We start from the raw sequence: 17086 nt of genomic DNA on the forward strand, positions 1-17086 counted from the left end.
GTGGTGTGGAAACATTATGGGTTTGCGGAGTCAGACGTGGATCAAGTAGACATAGTGTGTAAACTTTGCTATGGTGTCATAGCTGCACCACAGAGCAACACTGCAAAGTTCACGAAACATAGATGTTTACATTTTTCATTTATTTTTTATATTGCAAACATTTGCACTGTTATCAGTATTTGCACACTATTTTATATTATTTTTTAAAGTCATTATTCAATACATTGTTATTGTTAACCCTTTAAATCCCTGTAGAACCGAGCCGCGTAAGCTAGCGCAATAATTTGTTTTGCATATGAAACTGGAGGAGTTGTACTTACATCTTATGCCATCAGCTTGTCCTCGGTCACGGTTTCCTTCCACATAAAGCTTTGCAAAAATTGCATAAAAAGCGCTTGCAGGAACAAAAACATAATATTTCAGAAACACGCTTTGCGTAACACTTCCCACATTGAAACAGACATCAGCGAAAACTGTCGCATGTCCGCCATTTCCTGTCCGAAACCGGAAATGACATCATTTTCTCGGAAAATGTAGGTTTTTACTTGTAGGCCTTAAAAGCCTATACTGGTGTTTTTATAAGTCACGTTTGACTTTTCTGAATAGTTTCTGGGATGCTTAGAACTCGAATTGCACTGCTGGAAATAGTTTATTTTGATGCACCTGCTGTTTTCTTTGCAAATTTGCATCATAGGATTGTTTTTTGTTTTTCCTGCAGTATATAAAAATTGCTGTATCTCTAAAATAAAACTATGAAGACACTCAAAATAAATTTCCTGTTGTTGTAAACTATTTTTTGCAACTTTTTTGTATTTAAAGTTTTGAAGGATAAGCCTCTTAAATTTCCCCAAGCAGAAATATATGTAAAAAAAACAAAAACGATTTTCAATTTTTTTGTAGTCTATTGCACTTTTTTTGCAATTAATGTAATTACTATGGACTTAATGCAGACATATTATTAAAACATGGCCTATAACAGTTGTATTGATGTATAGCAACTTGAAATGCTCCCAAAAATGGCACTACAGCATGTAAAAAAAAAAATATAAGCTCTGGCGGACTTGGTTCTATGGTAGGTCTTAAAGGGTTAAATAAATATCGTCAAATAATCGAGATCTCAATTTCAGTGAAAATAATCGTGATTATCATTTTTGCCATAATCGAGCAGCCCTACTTTAGGGTAAATGTTAGCTGCGCGGTAGCCAGCATCTAATGCATTACGCCCATTTCTAGTGTTTTCAAATGGCTACACCTGATGACGGCGACACTAGCAATTCGTGTTATAAATCCAGATGCCCCTGCACATCGTCAGCAGGCCGGGTGAGAAGTATGGTCTTCACCAAACCTCCACAGGAGCTGCTCAACCGAGTCGCTGCCTTCACTCAGGCACAGACGGTATCCACGCGCCTTCACGTCTGCAGTGCCCGGTGGTGCTTTCCGTGGCTCGTTACAAACGATGTGACATATATGAAGTCGTAAGTGTATCGTGTATTTAATATCGTACTAGGCAGATTTACTGCACTACCATTTACTACACATTTACCTGTGTATGGCTATTGTCAGTAAATGCTGCTCATCGTAAACTTTCTTTAAGTGTGTAACATTCACAATGATACTGTTGTTGGTAACGTGTATGATTCCAGCGTACCTGACAGGCACTATTGACTTTTTGTACACAGTTGATTATGTAAAGCCCCTCGCATTGGATTCATAATCAAGTTCACTGATTGACTGCCCTGCAGTGCTGTTTTCCTGTATTCCTGTTTCATCCACTTTAATAAAGTGTCCTGTGTTATAGTAACAGTGAGTTGTGGATTCACTTAATGAATGCCTAAGTTGGGCTTTAATCTGCCTTAGACTTACTGGTCTTCTTTGAATCAGCACCACAATAATCGTAAGGGCACTGACAAAACATGCAAGTATAAATAAATAAAATCTATTGAAAGAGAAATATGTTTGATATGTTTTTATTAAGTTGCACACAAATAGCATTCTCTGCCAACAGGCTCAGAAGACAAAACTGTATAGAAACTGTGGAGGCAAATTTCTTTTCTCTTGTATTAATCACATGTTTAATCATATCACATTAGTTATAGTAATATCACTTTCTCACTTTACGAGCACTCCCATCACCAGTTTACATGCATGTGGAATGTTAACACAGTGAGGCCATTGTAATGGGAGACGTTAAACAGATAGTGGGATGATCCTAGTGTTTCACTGGGATGCTCTCTCCACATTGCAATGTGTTTATTAAACCCACTTCATATCAAGCTCACTGGGTGTGTTGCAGGTTATTGTTAAAATTTCCATAACAAAACAACACAGACCGGAACCACAGAAGCAATGTGTACATGCAGGTGGCAAACACAAGTTTTTGAAGTATTTGTACAACACATGCCTCTGCAACAGCTTCAGTGTTTCCTAGAATTGATTCGGAAACAATAACAAAGCTATTATCTATATGTTATGACAGTCAAATTTCCCCCAAATAGTCTTGGTTGAGGTCGAGTGACTGTGAAAGGTATATGATCACAACATTTTCATAATGAACTATTCAGTGACCCATCTTCAAATATTTAGTCACAGGACAAACATAATCTCTCATAGCATCTTTGTCATGATTTTACAACTCTTTGACCTTTGACAAGTGGACCCTAGCATGGCAGCAAAGTGCAACAATATCTCTTCGTGTACGGGTCAAGAGTTCAGGGTATGCATTTAATTTCTTGCATGTCTGTAAATGACTAGTACAATGGTATGAATAATCCTTCACATTTTACCAGTATAAAAGTAAAACAATTACATCGTCTCATCGGGGCAACCTAAAAGACTCCTTTTATGGCTAGTCTTTGCACATCATAATAACACAGAAGAGAAGAAAGCAATTCATTCTCGATTGCTGTTAATTCCAGGGGATTTTCCAACCGGTTTTGGTTATTGCATGTGCACTGATAATGCTTACTGTCCTGTCATTGTAAGCCAGTCAAAATACATAAATAACACATTGTGATCATGCTGAAGACCACAGACGGCAGTCCAGGCGTCCCGCACTTAGACTGACTCGAGTCAGTCTAAGTGCGGGACATTGTCTTAAAAAGTGGGACAAGGAATAGAAATGCTGTACAAACCCACATAAAGAGGGGCATCTGGTCACCTGGGTAGGCCTATAATAGATGTATTGGAGTCAAAACCACTGAAGGATTTTAAAAATAATTCTGTGCTGAACTGGGAAACAAAGAAGTGACTTCAGTAATCAAAGAAGTGACTTCAGTAATGGCAACAATAGTTATTCATTTGTGTTTTAAAGGTAATACTGTTGGTTATGTGTGCGGGCACACACATCACACTGTGGACTCTGTGGAGAACAAATTGCGTTAGATATCACGAAATACGTTTAAAATTCGTTGGCATGCCGAGCAAAGAGCCCTTTAAAGTGAAATGCTGTTTATTTGCCATCTGACGATATCATGTGGAGTTGCGTCCTGCCACCTGTAGGGGCGCTGTTTTGGAAACCCCCATATGCGTCATATGCTCGTCAAATGATCGTTTGGAGGTTGATCAAAACAACCCCTTGATACCTGACCAAACAGGTTTATCCACTAAGTGGGGGATGAACAGCTGGGAAACAGCTGCTGACAGGATTACCAGGAAAAAATCGGTCTAATTTTAGTTGACTGTACTTTTTTAGTTTTAGACATGATTTACAGGGAAACAAAACAGAAAGGGCAGAACAGAGATGGGTGCACTGTGATAAGGAATTGTCATGATGACCAACAATGCGGTAACGAAATGATCCTCGGTAGAAATAAGGGTCTCAAAGTGTGCTAAGAAAAAAAAAAAAGGGTGGGAATGGATGTTTGTATCTGTGTGTGCCTGTATGTCTGTGTCTATATGTCAGGTTGGGTGTCAGACGCCACTTCTCTGGGGACATCTCAGGCCCTCCAAGGTTTGGAGGCCTATCTCCCCCTACCACCACTTCCCCTGCCAGTGGCGGACTCCCTCAGACATCGGTGCATTGGTGGTTCTTTGTGTCCGGGGGTGGGCGTCCAGGTACACACCGGCTCACTCCTTGGCGGCCGCTTATCGGGACCTGGAGCCTGGGGCTCGCTCGGGCCACTTCGGAGGTGGGGTGCCCCCGGCCTCTCGGCCTGGGGCTCGGTCACTCAGGCACGGCTGGCTGCCGGCGGAGCTCACGGGCGCGTCACTGCAACCCCCCCTGGCTTCTGCTCCACGGCTGCTGAGTGAGCCCTCATCTGGGACTCTCCTCAGCTCTTTCTGGGACAGTGGCACGGCTGCCCCTCTGTTGGTCTTCCTTGGTCTCTTGTGTTCTGGGGGCCTCTGGATGTCTGGAGTTTTGATCTCCTCCATACCTGCTTCATGCCCTGGAGGACGGGGCTGTGGCCCCCCCACACCCTCTAGCAGATCATTACATGAAGGAACCTTTTAAAAAAAAAAAAAAACAAGCGCGTCCATGCTCACAGGTGTACACACGGGTGATCACACCCACAAACTACACCCTTTTTGGCTCCTACCTCAAAGCACACTGTGTTCTGTTGATCTTATGTGCTGCACAATAATGTTTAATATTTAGTATTTACTGTCATATTCCCATATATCATTGTGATGTTGTTTAGTCTATTACTCTTGTTCTGTTCTGCTTGTTTTCTTTTTTCTTTCTCAGCAGGTGACCCAGGTGATTGATATATGCATTTTTTTTCTTTTTTTCTTTTTTTTTCTTCTGCTCATTCTGTTGGTTTTTGTTTTTTGCCCTTCTCCCCCGTCCCTCTTCTCAGCTGTTTCTCTTTCCCTCTTTCTTTCTCCCCTTCTTTCCTCCAGTCAAGTCTGTCCCGTATTCAGTAAGCGAAAATAAAATAAACAATAAAAGGTGAATCAAATGGACCATTACGGCAAGGCTGGGATGGTCAATTTGGTAAAGTAAATCCGTTGGGCATCTTTCTTTGCCTTTAGACGACAATTCTGATGGCAAAAGAGCCAAACGGGACAGGCACAAACCCCCCCCCCCCCCCCCCCCCCCCAAAAAAAAAAACCACCTTACCATTGCATCACCACCACTCTCAACCCTTCACACTAGACGGGTTGGAGCCATGCTTTCATATTTATGCCAATCCTGACTTTACCGGCTGAATATCACAGCAGACATCGAGATTCAGACCAGTTGTCCAATAAAAACTCCAGTGTTGCTGAGCCTGTGTGAACTATGATCAGGTTCCTGTTCTCAGCTGACAGGACTGACACCTCCTGCACCTCGGCTGCATACCACCTAACAGCAACAAACGTAGATCACCTTTCTTCCCCATTCTGATGTTCGGTTTCAACTTCAGCAGGCGTTACTGGCCCTACCTACATATTTAAATGCACCTATATGCAGCTTGTGATCGGAAGTTCAGATATTTTTGTTTACAAGCAGCTGAACAGATGCACCTAGTAAATTGGATAGTCAGTCTTTATCTTCCTGTTTCTCTCTCTGTTGCCTGTCAACAATAAAAAATAAAAGACTAAAGCAACTACAAATAAATAAATAAATAAATAAAAATGCTGCTATAACATTTTAAATACTTGACTGGAATTATATATATTTTAAAATTTATCTAATAAAATACATTAGTTTATATGACTGAGAGTCTCATAAACTTTAAGAATGACAGTCCCCCTTCCTCCCTTCTTGAGCTGTCACGGACACAGGAAATGCAAAGAGAGAAAAACTTCTATTGGAAACTTTATTCTCTGTAATCAGTGCAGGTAACATGTATTTGTCATGACAGAGTCCATAAAATGCTGATTTGTATGAATTACAGTTGTTCGTTGTGCCAAATGAAAACACAGATTTGCTAACTTGTTACACAACACATAATGAGAACAGTGAATAAAAAAATAAATACAAGATTAGTCAAACTTATTAAGATTCTATAGTATACATTTTTTTTCTGGTGTATGAATCATGTTAAAGTGTCCTCAGCCTCCTCTCAGACGGAAAAACATGTAGATGGTGCTGTGGTTTCTGACGTTGTAGTCCTCCAGTTTGCCACCCTGCATCTCCCGGCCTTCATGAATGAGCCTCTGCTGGCTCGCTGGCACCCTCTCTCTCCCCTCGACTCTGTTCTTGAAGTTGCTCACAGTCTCGTCGAGCCTGATGTCATAGGTGCTGGAGTGTCCCTTTTCATTTCTGAGGAACACCTGGATGGGAGCAGGCGGAGGAGGCTCGGTGACCAGCAGGGACACCTGGGAGCCGTGCTGTAAGCCGTAGTAGCTGATGGGTTTGGAGTCATCGTTGAGAGGGGTCTTCTGGCCGTTTATGAAAACCAGTTTCTGCGTCTGAGGGTTGACTTCCAGTTTCTTGTAGATTTTTATTTTCAGAGAGCCAACTGTGTCCTCTGGGTTCACGGTCAGAGTGTGGGACTCACCCAGCATGTTAATAGTTATATCCATGTTGGTTGTAGTCTGAAAGAATTCAAAATAGTCCATTAGAAAACACACACACTGGGGAAAAATGACTTTTCAGTTCTTTATCAGCTTCCTACCTTGTGATGACGTTTTCACTTCAAGTCTTCAAACGTGGAAACGTAAATGATGCTCGAGCAGCAGCTAAGTTGAAGGGCTCAGCCTTTATATACACTCTGCCTCAGCTGATCCACACCCTCACACTCACCTAAGGTTCGTTTTCCCTCTCTGCCATAACAACTTTCAGTTTCTATTGTCTAAGCATGACTTGGCTCTAATGCTGTAATTAAAAAGCCTTTCCTTCACAAAATCTAGACTTAAGAAAAATGCCTGGCCTGTGGAGTCAGTCTAAGTGCGGGACATTGTCTCAAAAAGTGGGACAAGGAATAGAAATGCTGTACAAACCCACATAAAGAGGGGCATCTGGTCACCTGGGTAGGCCTATAATAGATGTATTGGGGGTCAAAACCACTGAAGGATTTTAAAAATAATTCTGTGCTGAACTGGGAAACAAAGAAGTGACTTCAGTAATCAAAGAAGTGACTTCAGTAATCAAAGAAGTGACTTCAGTAATGGCAACAATAGTTATTCATTTGTGTTTTAAAGGTAATACTGTTGGTTATGTGTGCGGGCACACACATCACACTGTGGACTCTGTGGAGAACAAATTGCGTTAGATACCACGAAATACGTTTAAAATTCGTTGGCATGCCGAGCAAAGAGCCCTTTAAAGTGAAATGCTGTTTATTTGCCATCTGACGATATCATGTGGAGTTGCGTCCTGCCACCTGTAGGGGCGCTGTTTTGGAAACCCCCATATGCGTCATATGCTCGTCAAATGATCGTTTGGAGGTTGATCAAAACAACCCCTTGATACCTGACCAAACAGGTTTATCCACTAAGTGGGGGATGAACAGCTGGGAAACAGCTGCTGACAGGATTACCAGGCAGAAATCAGTCTAATTTTAGTTGACTGTACTTTTTTAGACATGATTTACAGGGAAACAAAACAGAAAGGGTAGAACAGAGATGGGTGCACTGTGATAAGGGATTGTCATGGTGACCAACAATGCGGTGACGAAATGATCCTCGGTAGAAATAAGGGTCTCAAAGTGAAAAAAACCCTTACCATTGCATCACCACCACTCTCAACCCTTCACACTAGACGGGTTGGAGCCATGCTTTCATATTTATGCCAATCCTGACTTTACCGGCTGAATATCACAGCAGACATCGAGATTCAGACCAGTTGTCCAATAAAAACTCCAGTGTTGCTGAGCCTGTGTGAACTATGATCAGGTTCCTGTTCTCAGCTGACAGGACTGACACCTCCTGCACCTTGGCTGCATACCACCTAACAGCAACAAACGTAGATCACCTTTCTTCCCCATTCTGATGTTCGGTTTCAACTTCAGCAGGCGTTACTGGCCCTACCTACATATTTAAATGCACCTATATGCAGCTTGTGATCGGAAGTTCAGATATTTTTGTTTATAAGCAGCTGAACAGATGTACCTAGTAAATTGGATGGTCAGTCTTTATCTTCCTGTTTCTCTCTCTGTTGCCTGTCAACAATAAAAAATAAAAGACTAAAGCAACTACAAAAAAATGCTGCTATAACGTTTTAAATATGGAATTATATATATTTCAAATCTGACGAAATCGCGTGGAGTTGCGTCCTGCCACCTGTAGGGGCGCTGTTTTGGAAACCCCCATATGCGTCATATGCTCGTCAAATGATCGTTTGGAGGTTGATCAAAACAACCCCTTGACACCTGACCAAACAGGTTTATCCACTAAGTCTGAGGGTCGACTGCCAGTTTCTCGTAGATTTTTATTTTCAGAGATTCAACTGTGTCCTGTGGGTTCACCCTCAGGTTAAGGAACTCACCCACCATAGTGATAGTTATATTCATTTTGACTGTCTGAAAGAATTAAAAAATAGTTCTTTAAATTACACCCGAAAAAAAGAGTTTTCTGTTATTTCTCGCAGGCTCGCCCAGCTTCCTACCTTGCGATGGCTTATCGAGGCAAAACAAACGTCGGAAATCTTTAGGTAAACAATGATGCTCACACAACAGCTGATCAGCGCCCGCCCACTCACTTAAGATTCGTTTTTGAACTCTGATGTAATAACTTTCGGTTTCTAGTGTCCAAACATCACGCAGTGCTATGGTGCTTTTGGTATTTTGATCAGAGACTATCCTTCTTTATAAACAAAACAAAACACGTGTTTACGACCAACCTACAAAGGGCGTGTTAGGTTAAGAAATATGGAAATCCCGATTTTTTTTCAGATCTCTCTTTTGGTAACTCGGAATCAAATAAAGTATGATTCTGTTTAATTTTGAACACAAAGATATGCAAACTATTTATGAACATTTCCTTTTCGCTTTATTCTACTGGATGTGTTGCGGATCATTTCAATACTGGAGAAAACTTCTGACTGTATATGTGCACTGAGACACACACACACACACACACACACACACACACACACACACACACACACACACACTGTGAAAATAAAACTGATTTGAGTCTACTTTTGATACAGACAGTTGTAACTGACCTCGGGTCAGCGGGAAGCTTGTTCCAATGACCACAGTAATGTCAGCACCCTCAGGACTCTTAATGGTGAATTCCCTTTCAGTAATGTGTATGTAAGGACTGGCTGCTGCATTCTGAACATGCTGAAGTCTTCCTACTCAGGATTTGGATAGTCTTGCCAATTCATTGGATTAAATTCTTTTATAAATGCAAATGTTAACTAGCTACTGCTAACAATACTCCAGTGTCAAACCACACTTCTGCAGCAGTGTAATATAAAGAGCCTTAGATATTAGCAATTTATTGCTGATGTAGCTCCTTTGAATTAAGGAGATTGGCATCAGCCACAATGTTTCATTTTCACTTATTAATTTATTGTTTCACAATGTTTGCTGCCAGTGATATATGCAGGAACAGACATCACATATATGATATAGTAGAGTCTGTGGGGGACTAAATTATGTAAAATTCCTACATTGTATTGATGTCACACCAGAAATGTTCTTTTTAAGATCTGAATTACATGGAAACACAACAGAATGGTCAGAACAGAAGATTGGTACTGTGGTCATAAAGGGATGGACATGGACAGCAACAGTAATTAGTTAATCTGTGGTGACTAAATGATGCAGTAATAAGGGTCTCAAAGTGTGCTAAGAAAATATCTCCCACTAAACTAGCAGTAACAGCTTGAACTGTTCATACAAGGAAACACTGATCCATGTTGTTATATCATTAACACCAAATTCTGACTCTGCTATCTGAATGTTGCAGCAGAAATAGAGACTCAGCCTTCCATTGTCTAATTTTAGTGAACATGTGTGAATTATAGCCTCAGTGTCCTGTTTTTCACAGACATGATTGATACCCGGTGTGGTCTTCTGCTGCTGTAGTCCTTCTGGCTCGATGAGCTGTGTGTTCATAGTTCTTCTGCATTAGATATTTGAGTTAATGAACAGCTGAACAGTAGCCCAGTGAGTGTTTGTATCTCTCTCTCACTCACTTAAATCACTTTTCTTCCACATTCTAATGCTCACTTTGAACTTCGGGAAGCCACCTTGACCAGATCTACAAGGTTTAAATGTAGATATTCAGTTCAATTCCATCTAATTGCTGCCGTGTGCTTAGCTGGTTCGTTATGAGCAATAATGCGCAGTCGAGTGGTGTACCTAATAATGTGGCCACTGAATATATTTCTCTTTCTCACACTCTGTAGCCTACCAGTGACTAAACACCAAATACTCTAAAATATTCAGCTTATGGTGATTTTTCAGAAAGTAAGAAGAGAATAGTTTTGCTCACATTTTTTGAAATCCTCCAAGATAAATCTTCAGGAAACATTTCGTATATAAATGTATCTAACTGTAAAAAAGCCAGATAACTGAGATAATACAACAGACTTATGTTTATTGTAAATCTGCTTAATCTGATCAATGATTTTCACATACAGAAACTATTGTGATTAACACTTAAACAGTGGACTGGAACCATTACATCCTGCTGTTGTAACACTTGGAATACTCGACTTGGAAATTAAATATTAGATATTTTCTCTCTCTCTCTCTCTATGGCCTACCGATTACTAAATATCAAATGTCCAAATACTCTAAAATATTCAGTTTACGGAAATATTTTAGTATGTAACTTCTTGTTAAATTAAATTTTAAGACAAATCTTCAGGAAACAGCTTAATCTGACTACTATTGTGATTAACACTTCAACAGTGGACTGGAAACATTACATCCTGCTGTTGTAACACTTGGAATACTCGACTTGGAAATATATATGACTGAGAGTCTCTTATAAACACTGAAACTGTGATTTTAGAACTACTTTTAATGGGACCCGTTTGTCTTGTGATCTTCACGGTATAGCTACAGCCCCCCCGGAGCTGACACAGACACAGGAAATGTTAAGACACATAAACTTCCGTTAGAAACTTTATTGTTTGTATTTAGTGCAGTTAACATGAATTTGTCATGACAGAATCCATAACACAGTGGTTTGTGTGACTTAAACACAAACTTTAACACAGAATGGTTAATGAACACAGACGGTGCAATCTGGAGGAATGTTTTTTTTTCTTCAAAATAAAAGCACTAATAAATTAAAAAAAATATATACAAGATTGGTCGATATCATTAAAATTAAATAACATGCATGGGCTTCCTGGTGTATGAATCATGTTAAATTGTCCTCAGCCTCCTCTCAGACGTAAAGTCAACTCGATGGTGCTGTGGTTTCTGACGTTGTAGTCCTCCAGTTTGCCACCCTGCATCTCCCGGCCTTGGTGAATGAGCCTCTGCTGGCTCGCTGGCACCCCCTCTCTTTTCTCGACTCTGTTCTTGAAGTTGCTCACAGTCTCGTCGAGCCTGATGTCGTAGGTGCTCGTTTGTCCCTTTTCATTTCTGAGGAACACCTGGGTCGGAGGAGGCTCGGTGACCAGCAGGGACACCTGGGAGCCGTGCTGTAAGCCGTAGTAGCTGATGGGTTTGGAGTCGTCGTTGAGAGGGGTCTTCTGGCCGTTTATGAAAACCAGCCTCTGCCTCTGGGGGTCGACTCCCAGCATGCTCTGGATTTTTATTTTCAGAGAGCCAACCGTGTCCTGTGGGTTCACCCTCACGGTGTGGGACCCACCCACCATAGTGATAGTTATATCCATGTTGGCTAGTCTGAAAGAATACAAAAATAGTTCCTTATAATACAAACGCTCAGGAAATAAAAGACTTTTCAGTTATTTCTCACAGGCTTGCTCAGTTTCCTACCTTGCGATGGCTTATTGAGGCAAAACAAACTTCTCCGGAAACTTGAAGTCTTCAGTCGTGCTCAGGTAAACAATGATGCTCACACAACAGCTGAGCGGAAAGCTTCAGCTCAGCTCTTTATATACTCTCCCGCTCAGCTGATCAGCGTCCGCCCACTCACTTAAGATTCGTTTTCCATCTCTGCTGTTACAACTTTCGGTTTCTAGTCTCCAAACATCACGCTGCAGTGCTATGGTGCTTGGGGTGGTTTGATCAGAGACTATCCTTCCTTAAAAACAAAACAAAACACAATTCGACCAACTTACAAATTAAGCCACGTGCAGCGGTCGTGCGTCAAAGGGCGTGTTCGGTTAAGAAATATGGAAATGTCGATTTTTGAGATCTCTCAGATTGAAATAAATTATGAATTTATTTCATTTTGAACACAAAGATATGCATTTTTTAAATTAACATTTCCTTTTTGCTGTATACCACTGGATTGCTAACTATCAGCAGATTACTATATCACTGGCAGATTACTAAAAATGAAAAAAACTTCTGTCTGTATAGGTGCACCGAGGCAGCAATGTTCAAGCAACAGAACTTGACCGAGAATCAGCACATTTGTAAGATTTCTTCATTGTTACTGGAGTTTATGAGAGCTATCGCTATGTTCAATGAAACTTAGCACAGAGAACTGTTCTTAGTTAATGCGGTGCATCGAATTTTTCCATAATTAAATGTTAATGGTAATTTTATTTATATGGCAAATGTCACAGCAATAAAGTCAATGTGCTTAACATAAAAGATATCATAGACATCATAGGCATCCTATGATGCCGTGGACACACACACACACACACACACACACACACACACACACACACACACACACACACACACACACACACTGTGAAAATAACACTGATCTGAGTCTGCTTTTGAATACGCACACAGTTGTAACTGACCTCAGGTCAGCGGGAAGCTTGTTCCAATGACGACAGTAATGTCAGCACCCTCAGCACTCTTCATGGTGAATTCACTTCCAGTCATTCTGTGCTGAAATGGAAGTTATAGTGATGTCAGTACTGGGTAATGTGTATGTAAGGACTGGCTGCTGCATTCTGAACATGCTGAAGTCTTCCTACTCAGGATTTGGATAGTCTTGCCAATTCATTGGATTAAATTCTTTTATAAATGCAAATGTTAATACTGCTAACAATACTCCAGTGTTAAACCACACTTCTGCAGCAGTGTAATATAAAGAGCCTTGGATATTAGTAAATATATCCTTTGAATTAAGGAGACGGGCATCAGCCACAATATTTAATTTTGAGTTATTAATTTATTGTTTCAAAAATTTTTGCTTTCAGTGATAAATGCAGGAACACACGTCAGATCACATATATGATATAGTAGAGTCTGTGAGGGACTAAAATGTGTAAAATTCCTATAGTGTATTGAATTTTGCAGCAGAAATAGCGACTCAGTCTTATATTGTCTAATTTTAGTGAACGTGTGAACTATAGCCTCAGTGTCCTGTTTTTTACTGACAGGCTTGGACCCGGTGTGGTCTTCTGCTGCTGTAGTCCTTCTGGTTCGATGAGCTGTGTGTTCATAGTTCTTCTGCATACCTTGGTTATAAAGATGGGTTGTTTGAGTCACTGTTTCCTTCTTATCAGCTCAAAGCATGTTGATCATGTTTAAATGTAGTGACCTGCTGCTATGTGACTGGCTGTTTAGATATTTGAGTTAATGAACAGCTGAATAGGAGCCCATTGAGTGTTTGTATCTCTCTTGAGCTTTCAATGTGTAGTCTATCACTGACTAAATGATTTTTCAGAAAGGACAGCAAGGAAATGTGTCAATTTTAAATGTTTATATCAGAGAATATTTTTCCGTGTTTTTCCTTAAATGGTTTAAGTTCTGTTTGCTGACTCTCTTCCATTAGACCATAGGTGTCAAACTCTGGCTCGTGGGCCAAATTTAGCCCGCAGCCTAATTACATTTGGCCCGCGAAGCCATACCAAATTACTATTAGAGCTGGCCTACTGGTATTATACAGCTAATATATATATTGTTTGGTATTAAGCTTTGCTTGTTCCATATTCCGTTTTTCAGCAAAACGTAAATGAGTCCATAAGAAAAGATTCATTCTTATATCTGGAGGAATAAATATATTTCAGTAAATATTAACGTTAGCCCACGACTTTTTTTCAGTTTTGAATTTTGGCCCACTGTGTATTTGAGTTTGACACCCCTGCATTAGACCCTGACTTAGTCTTCCAAAATCTAAGCTCTAAGTTTGTGAAATTAGTATTGTTATTATAATATTTTGTATTTAACAGGATGAACACTAGTTTAATGTCCAATAAACTTGCATAGCCAGAGACTACAGAGACTGAAGCGTGTTGTGCGCTCTGCTGAGAAGGTGATTGGCTGCAGACTCCCATCTCTGCAGGACCTGTACACCTCCAGGACACTGGGGCGTGCAGGTCGGATCACAGCTGACCCTTCTCACCCTGGACACAGTCTGTTTGACCTGCTCCCCTCAGGCAGGAGGCTCTGGTCCATTCGCACCAGAACCTCTCGCCATAAGAACAGTTTCTTCCCCTCTGCTGTTGGACTCATGAACAATAACCATATGACTGTTCCCAGCACTAACACATGACCCTACACTGTGTTCACTGCATCATTCCATGTTTGGCACTGATCACCACCTGCACTCATGTATATATCTATCTACTTAGCACTTTTAATTCTTATTTTTATGTCTATTTAATGCACTAGTATGTTTGCACTAAGTACCGCAGCAATTTCCTAATGTTGTAAACCTGCTCAACATTTGGCAATAAAACCCTTTCTGATTCTGATTCAGAAAAGCCTATATGGCACCAACAAACATACCATGTTTAAAATCACTTTTCTTCCACATTCTGATGCTCACTTTGAACTTCAGCAGGTCACTTTGACCAGATCTACAAGTTTTAAATGTAGATATGCAGTTTAATTCAATCTAATTGCTGCCGTGTGTTTGGTTCATTAGTTACTAGCAATAATACACCGTTGAGCTGTGTACCTAATAATGTGGCTACTGAATATATTTCTCTTTTTCACACTCTGTAGCCTACCAGTGACTAAACACCAAATACTCTAACATATTCAGTTTATGGTGATTTTTCAGAAAGTAAGAAGAGAATAGTTTTGCTCACATTTTTTGAAATCCTCCAAGTTTGTAAAATTAAATATGAAGGTAAATCTTCAGGAAACATCTCGTATATAAATGTATCTAACTGTAATAAAAGCCAGATAACTGAGATAATACAAGAGACTGTTATGTTTATTGTAAATCTGCTTAATCTGATCAATGATTTTCACATACAGAAACTATTGTGATTAACACTTAAACAGTGGACTGGAAACATTACATCCTGCTGTTGTAACACTTGGAATACTCGACTTGGAAATTTATATGACTGAGAGTCTCTTATAAACACTGAAACTGTGATTTTAGAACTACTTTTAATGGGACCCGTTTGTCTTGTGATCTATACGACATACGGCCCCCCCTCCCCCCTTCCCCAGCTGACACAGACACAGGAAATGTTAAGACACATAAACTTCCGTTAGAAACTTTATTGTTTGTATTTAGTGCAGTTAACATGAATTTGTCATGACAGAATCCATAACACAGTGGTTTGTGTGACTTAAACACAAACTTTAACACAGAATGGTTAATGAACACAGACGGTGCAATCTGGAGGAATGTTTTTTTTCTTCAAAATAAAAGCACTAATAAATTAAAAAAATATATACAAGATTGGTCGATATCATTAAAATTAAATAACATGCATGGGCTTCCTGGTGTATGAATCATGTTAAATTGTCCTCAGCCTCCTCTCAGACGTAAAGTCAACTCGATGGTGCTGTGGTTTCTGACGTTGTAGTCCTCCAGTTTGCCACCCTGCATCTCCCGGCCTTGGTGAATGAGCCTCTGCTGGCTCGCTGGCACCCCCTCTCTTTTCTCGACTCTGTTCTTGAAGTTGCTCACAGTCTCGTCGAGCCTGATGTCGTAGGTGCTCGTTTGTCCCTTTTCATTTCTGAGGAACACCTGGGTCGGAGGAGGCTCGGTGACCAGCAGGGACACCTGGGAGCCGTGCTGTAAGCCGTAGTAGCTGATGGGTTTGGAGTCGTCGTTGAGAGTGGTCTTCTGGCCGTTTATGAAAACCAGCCTCTGCCTCTGGGGGTCGACTCCCAGCATGCTCTGGATTTTTATTTTCAGAGAGCCAACCGTGTCCTGTGGGTTCACCCTCACGGTGTGGGACCCACCCACCATAGTGATAGTTATATCCATGTTGGCTAGTCTGAAAGAATACAAAAATAGTTCCTTATAATACAAACGCTCAGGAAATAAAAGACTTTTCAGTTATTTCTCACAGGCTTGCTCAGTTTCCTACCTTGCGATGGCTTATTGAGGCAAAACAAACTTCTCCGGAAACTTGAAGTCTTCAGTCGTGCTCAGGTAAACAATGATGCTCACACAACAGCTGAGCGGAAAGCTTCAGCTCAGCTCTTTATATACTCTCCCGCTCAGCTGATCAGCGTCCGCCCACTCACTTAAGATTCGTTTTCCATCTAACAGGCTTTATAAGCTGTTATAAGTTTCGGTTTCTATTCTCCAGTGCTGACTAATGGCTTACAGCATTACAGGTGTATTGATCAACACACCCCGTGACGCGTTTATGAACATATAACCTAACAGGTTTATCAGCCAGGTAGGGGAAACACCGCTGGAAAACATCCACTGATACAAATCACAGGGAAAAGCTGCTCTCTTTTTAGCTACTTGTACTTTTTTGGGAGTGTGGATTGTATGGAATCAAAACAGAAAGGAAAATAAGCCATTATGCACTGATTAATATTGTTACAATAGATAGAGATCATCGTGTAAATCATAAATCAGGTGTGATAGAAGAAATACTTTAAATAAAGTAAAACACCTGGAGGCAAACTCCTGTTCTAGATGAGAATCAAAGTACTTGACGCATTAAAATGTCTCATGTGACTGTTATATACACTCACTCTCCGATTTATTGGGTACCCCTTGTTAGTTCCTGGTTGTACCCCTTTTGGCTTCAGAGCTGCCTTTGTAGTTCTTTGTAGCACAGACTCAAGGTTTTGGAAACACGCCGCAGAAATTTATAGTTAATGCAGTTTTGCTGGATGATTGCCTCAATGAGTAGTTGAAAAGGCATACCTAATTAAATGGCCAGTGGGGGTTTGTATATTGCTCTTTCAAAAGCAGGGGTATCAAACATGTGGCCAAAGGG

General features: G+C 40.6%; 3 protein-coding genes across 3 annotated transcripts; all 3 read right to left on the bottom strand.

Moving 5' to 3' along the window:
* Positions 1-5729: 5729 nt before the first annotated feature.
* On the bottom strand, positions 5730-8568 carry LOC309718553 (polyubiquitin-like). The gene is made up of 2 exons (XM_082553918.1): positions 6543-8568; positions 5730-6462 (listed from the first exon to the last, which is right to left on the bottom strand). Exon 2 carries the CDS (start codon positions 6448-6450, stop codon positions 5977-5979), a length of 474 nt encoding a protein of 157 aa, XP_082410044.1. The 5' UTR covers positions 6451-6462; positions 6543-8568; the 3' UTR covers positions 5730-5976.
* Positions 8569-10939: 2371 nt separating this feature from the next.
* LOC309718988 (polyubiquitin-like) lies at positions 10940-11924 on the bottom strand. The gene is made up of 2 exons (XM_082554693.1): positions 11778-11924; positions 10940-11684 (listed from the first exon to the last, which is right to left on the bottom strand). The coding sequence occupies exon 2, from the start codon at positions 11672-11674 to the stop codon at positions 11210-11212; it is 465 nt and encodes a 154-aa protein (XP_082410819.1). The 5' UTR covers positions 11675-11684; positions 11778-11924; the 3' UTR covers positions 10940-11209.
* A 3453-nt stretch (positions 11925-15377) lies between these two features.
* Positions 15378-16361, bottom strand: LOC309719338 (polyubiquitin-like). Its single transcript, XM_082555386.1, has 2 exons — positions 16214-16361; positions 15378-16120 (listed from the first exon to the last, which is right to left on the bottom strand). The coding sequence occupies exon 2, from the start codon at positions 16108-16110 to the stop codon at positions 15646-15648; it is 465 nt and encodes a 154-aa protein (XP_082411512.1). The 5' UTR covers positions 16111-16120; positions 16214-16361; the 3' UTR covers positions 15378-15645.
* Positions 16362-17086: the final 725 nt, after the last annotated feature.

This window comes from Aulonocara stuartgranti, assembly GCF_965226115.1.
Source record: "Aulonocara stuartgranti genome assembly, chromosome: 12".
Lineage (NCBI taxonomy): Eukaryota > Metazoa > Chordata > Actinopteri > Cichliformes > Cichlidae > Aulonocara > Aulonocara stuartgranti.

Coding starts and splice junctions, on each gene's coding strand:
- LOC309718553 (XM_082553918.1), bottom strand. CDS start 6,450: ATGGATATAACTATTAACATGCTGGGTGAGTCCCACACTCTGACCGTG.
- LOC309719338 (XM_082555386.1), bottom strand. CDS start 16,110: ATGGATATAACTATCACTATGGTGGGTGGGTCCCACACCGTGAGGGTG.
- LOC309718988 (XM_082554693.1), bottom strand. CDS start 11,674: ATGGATATAACTATCACTATGGTGGGTGGGTCCCACACCGTGAGGGTG.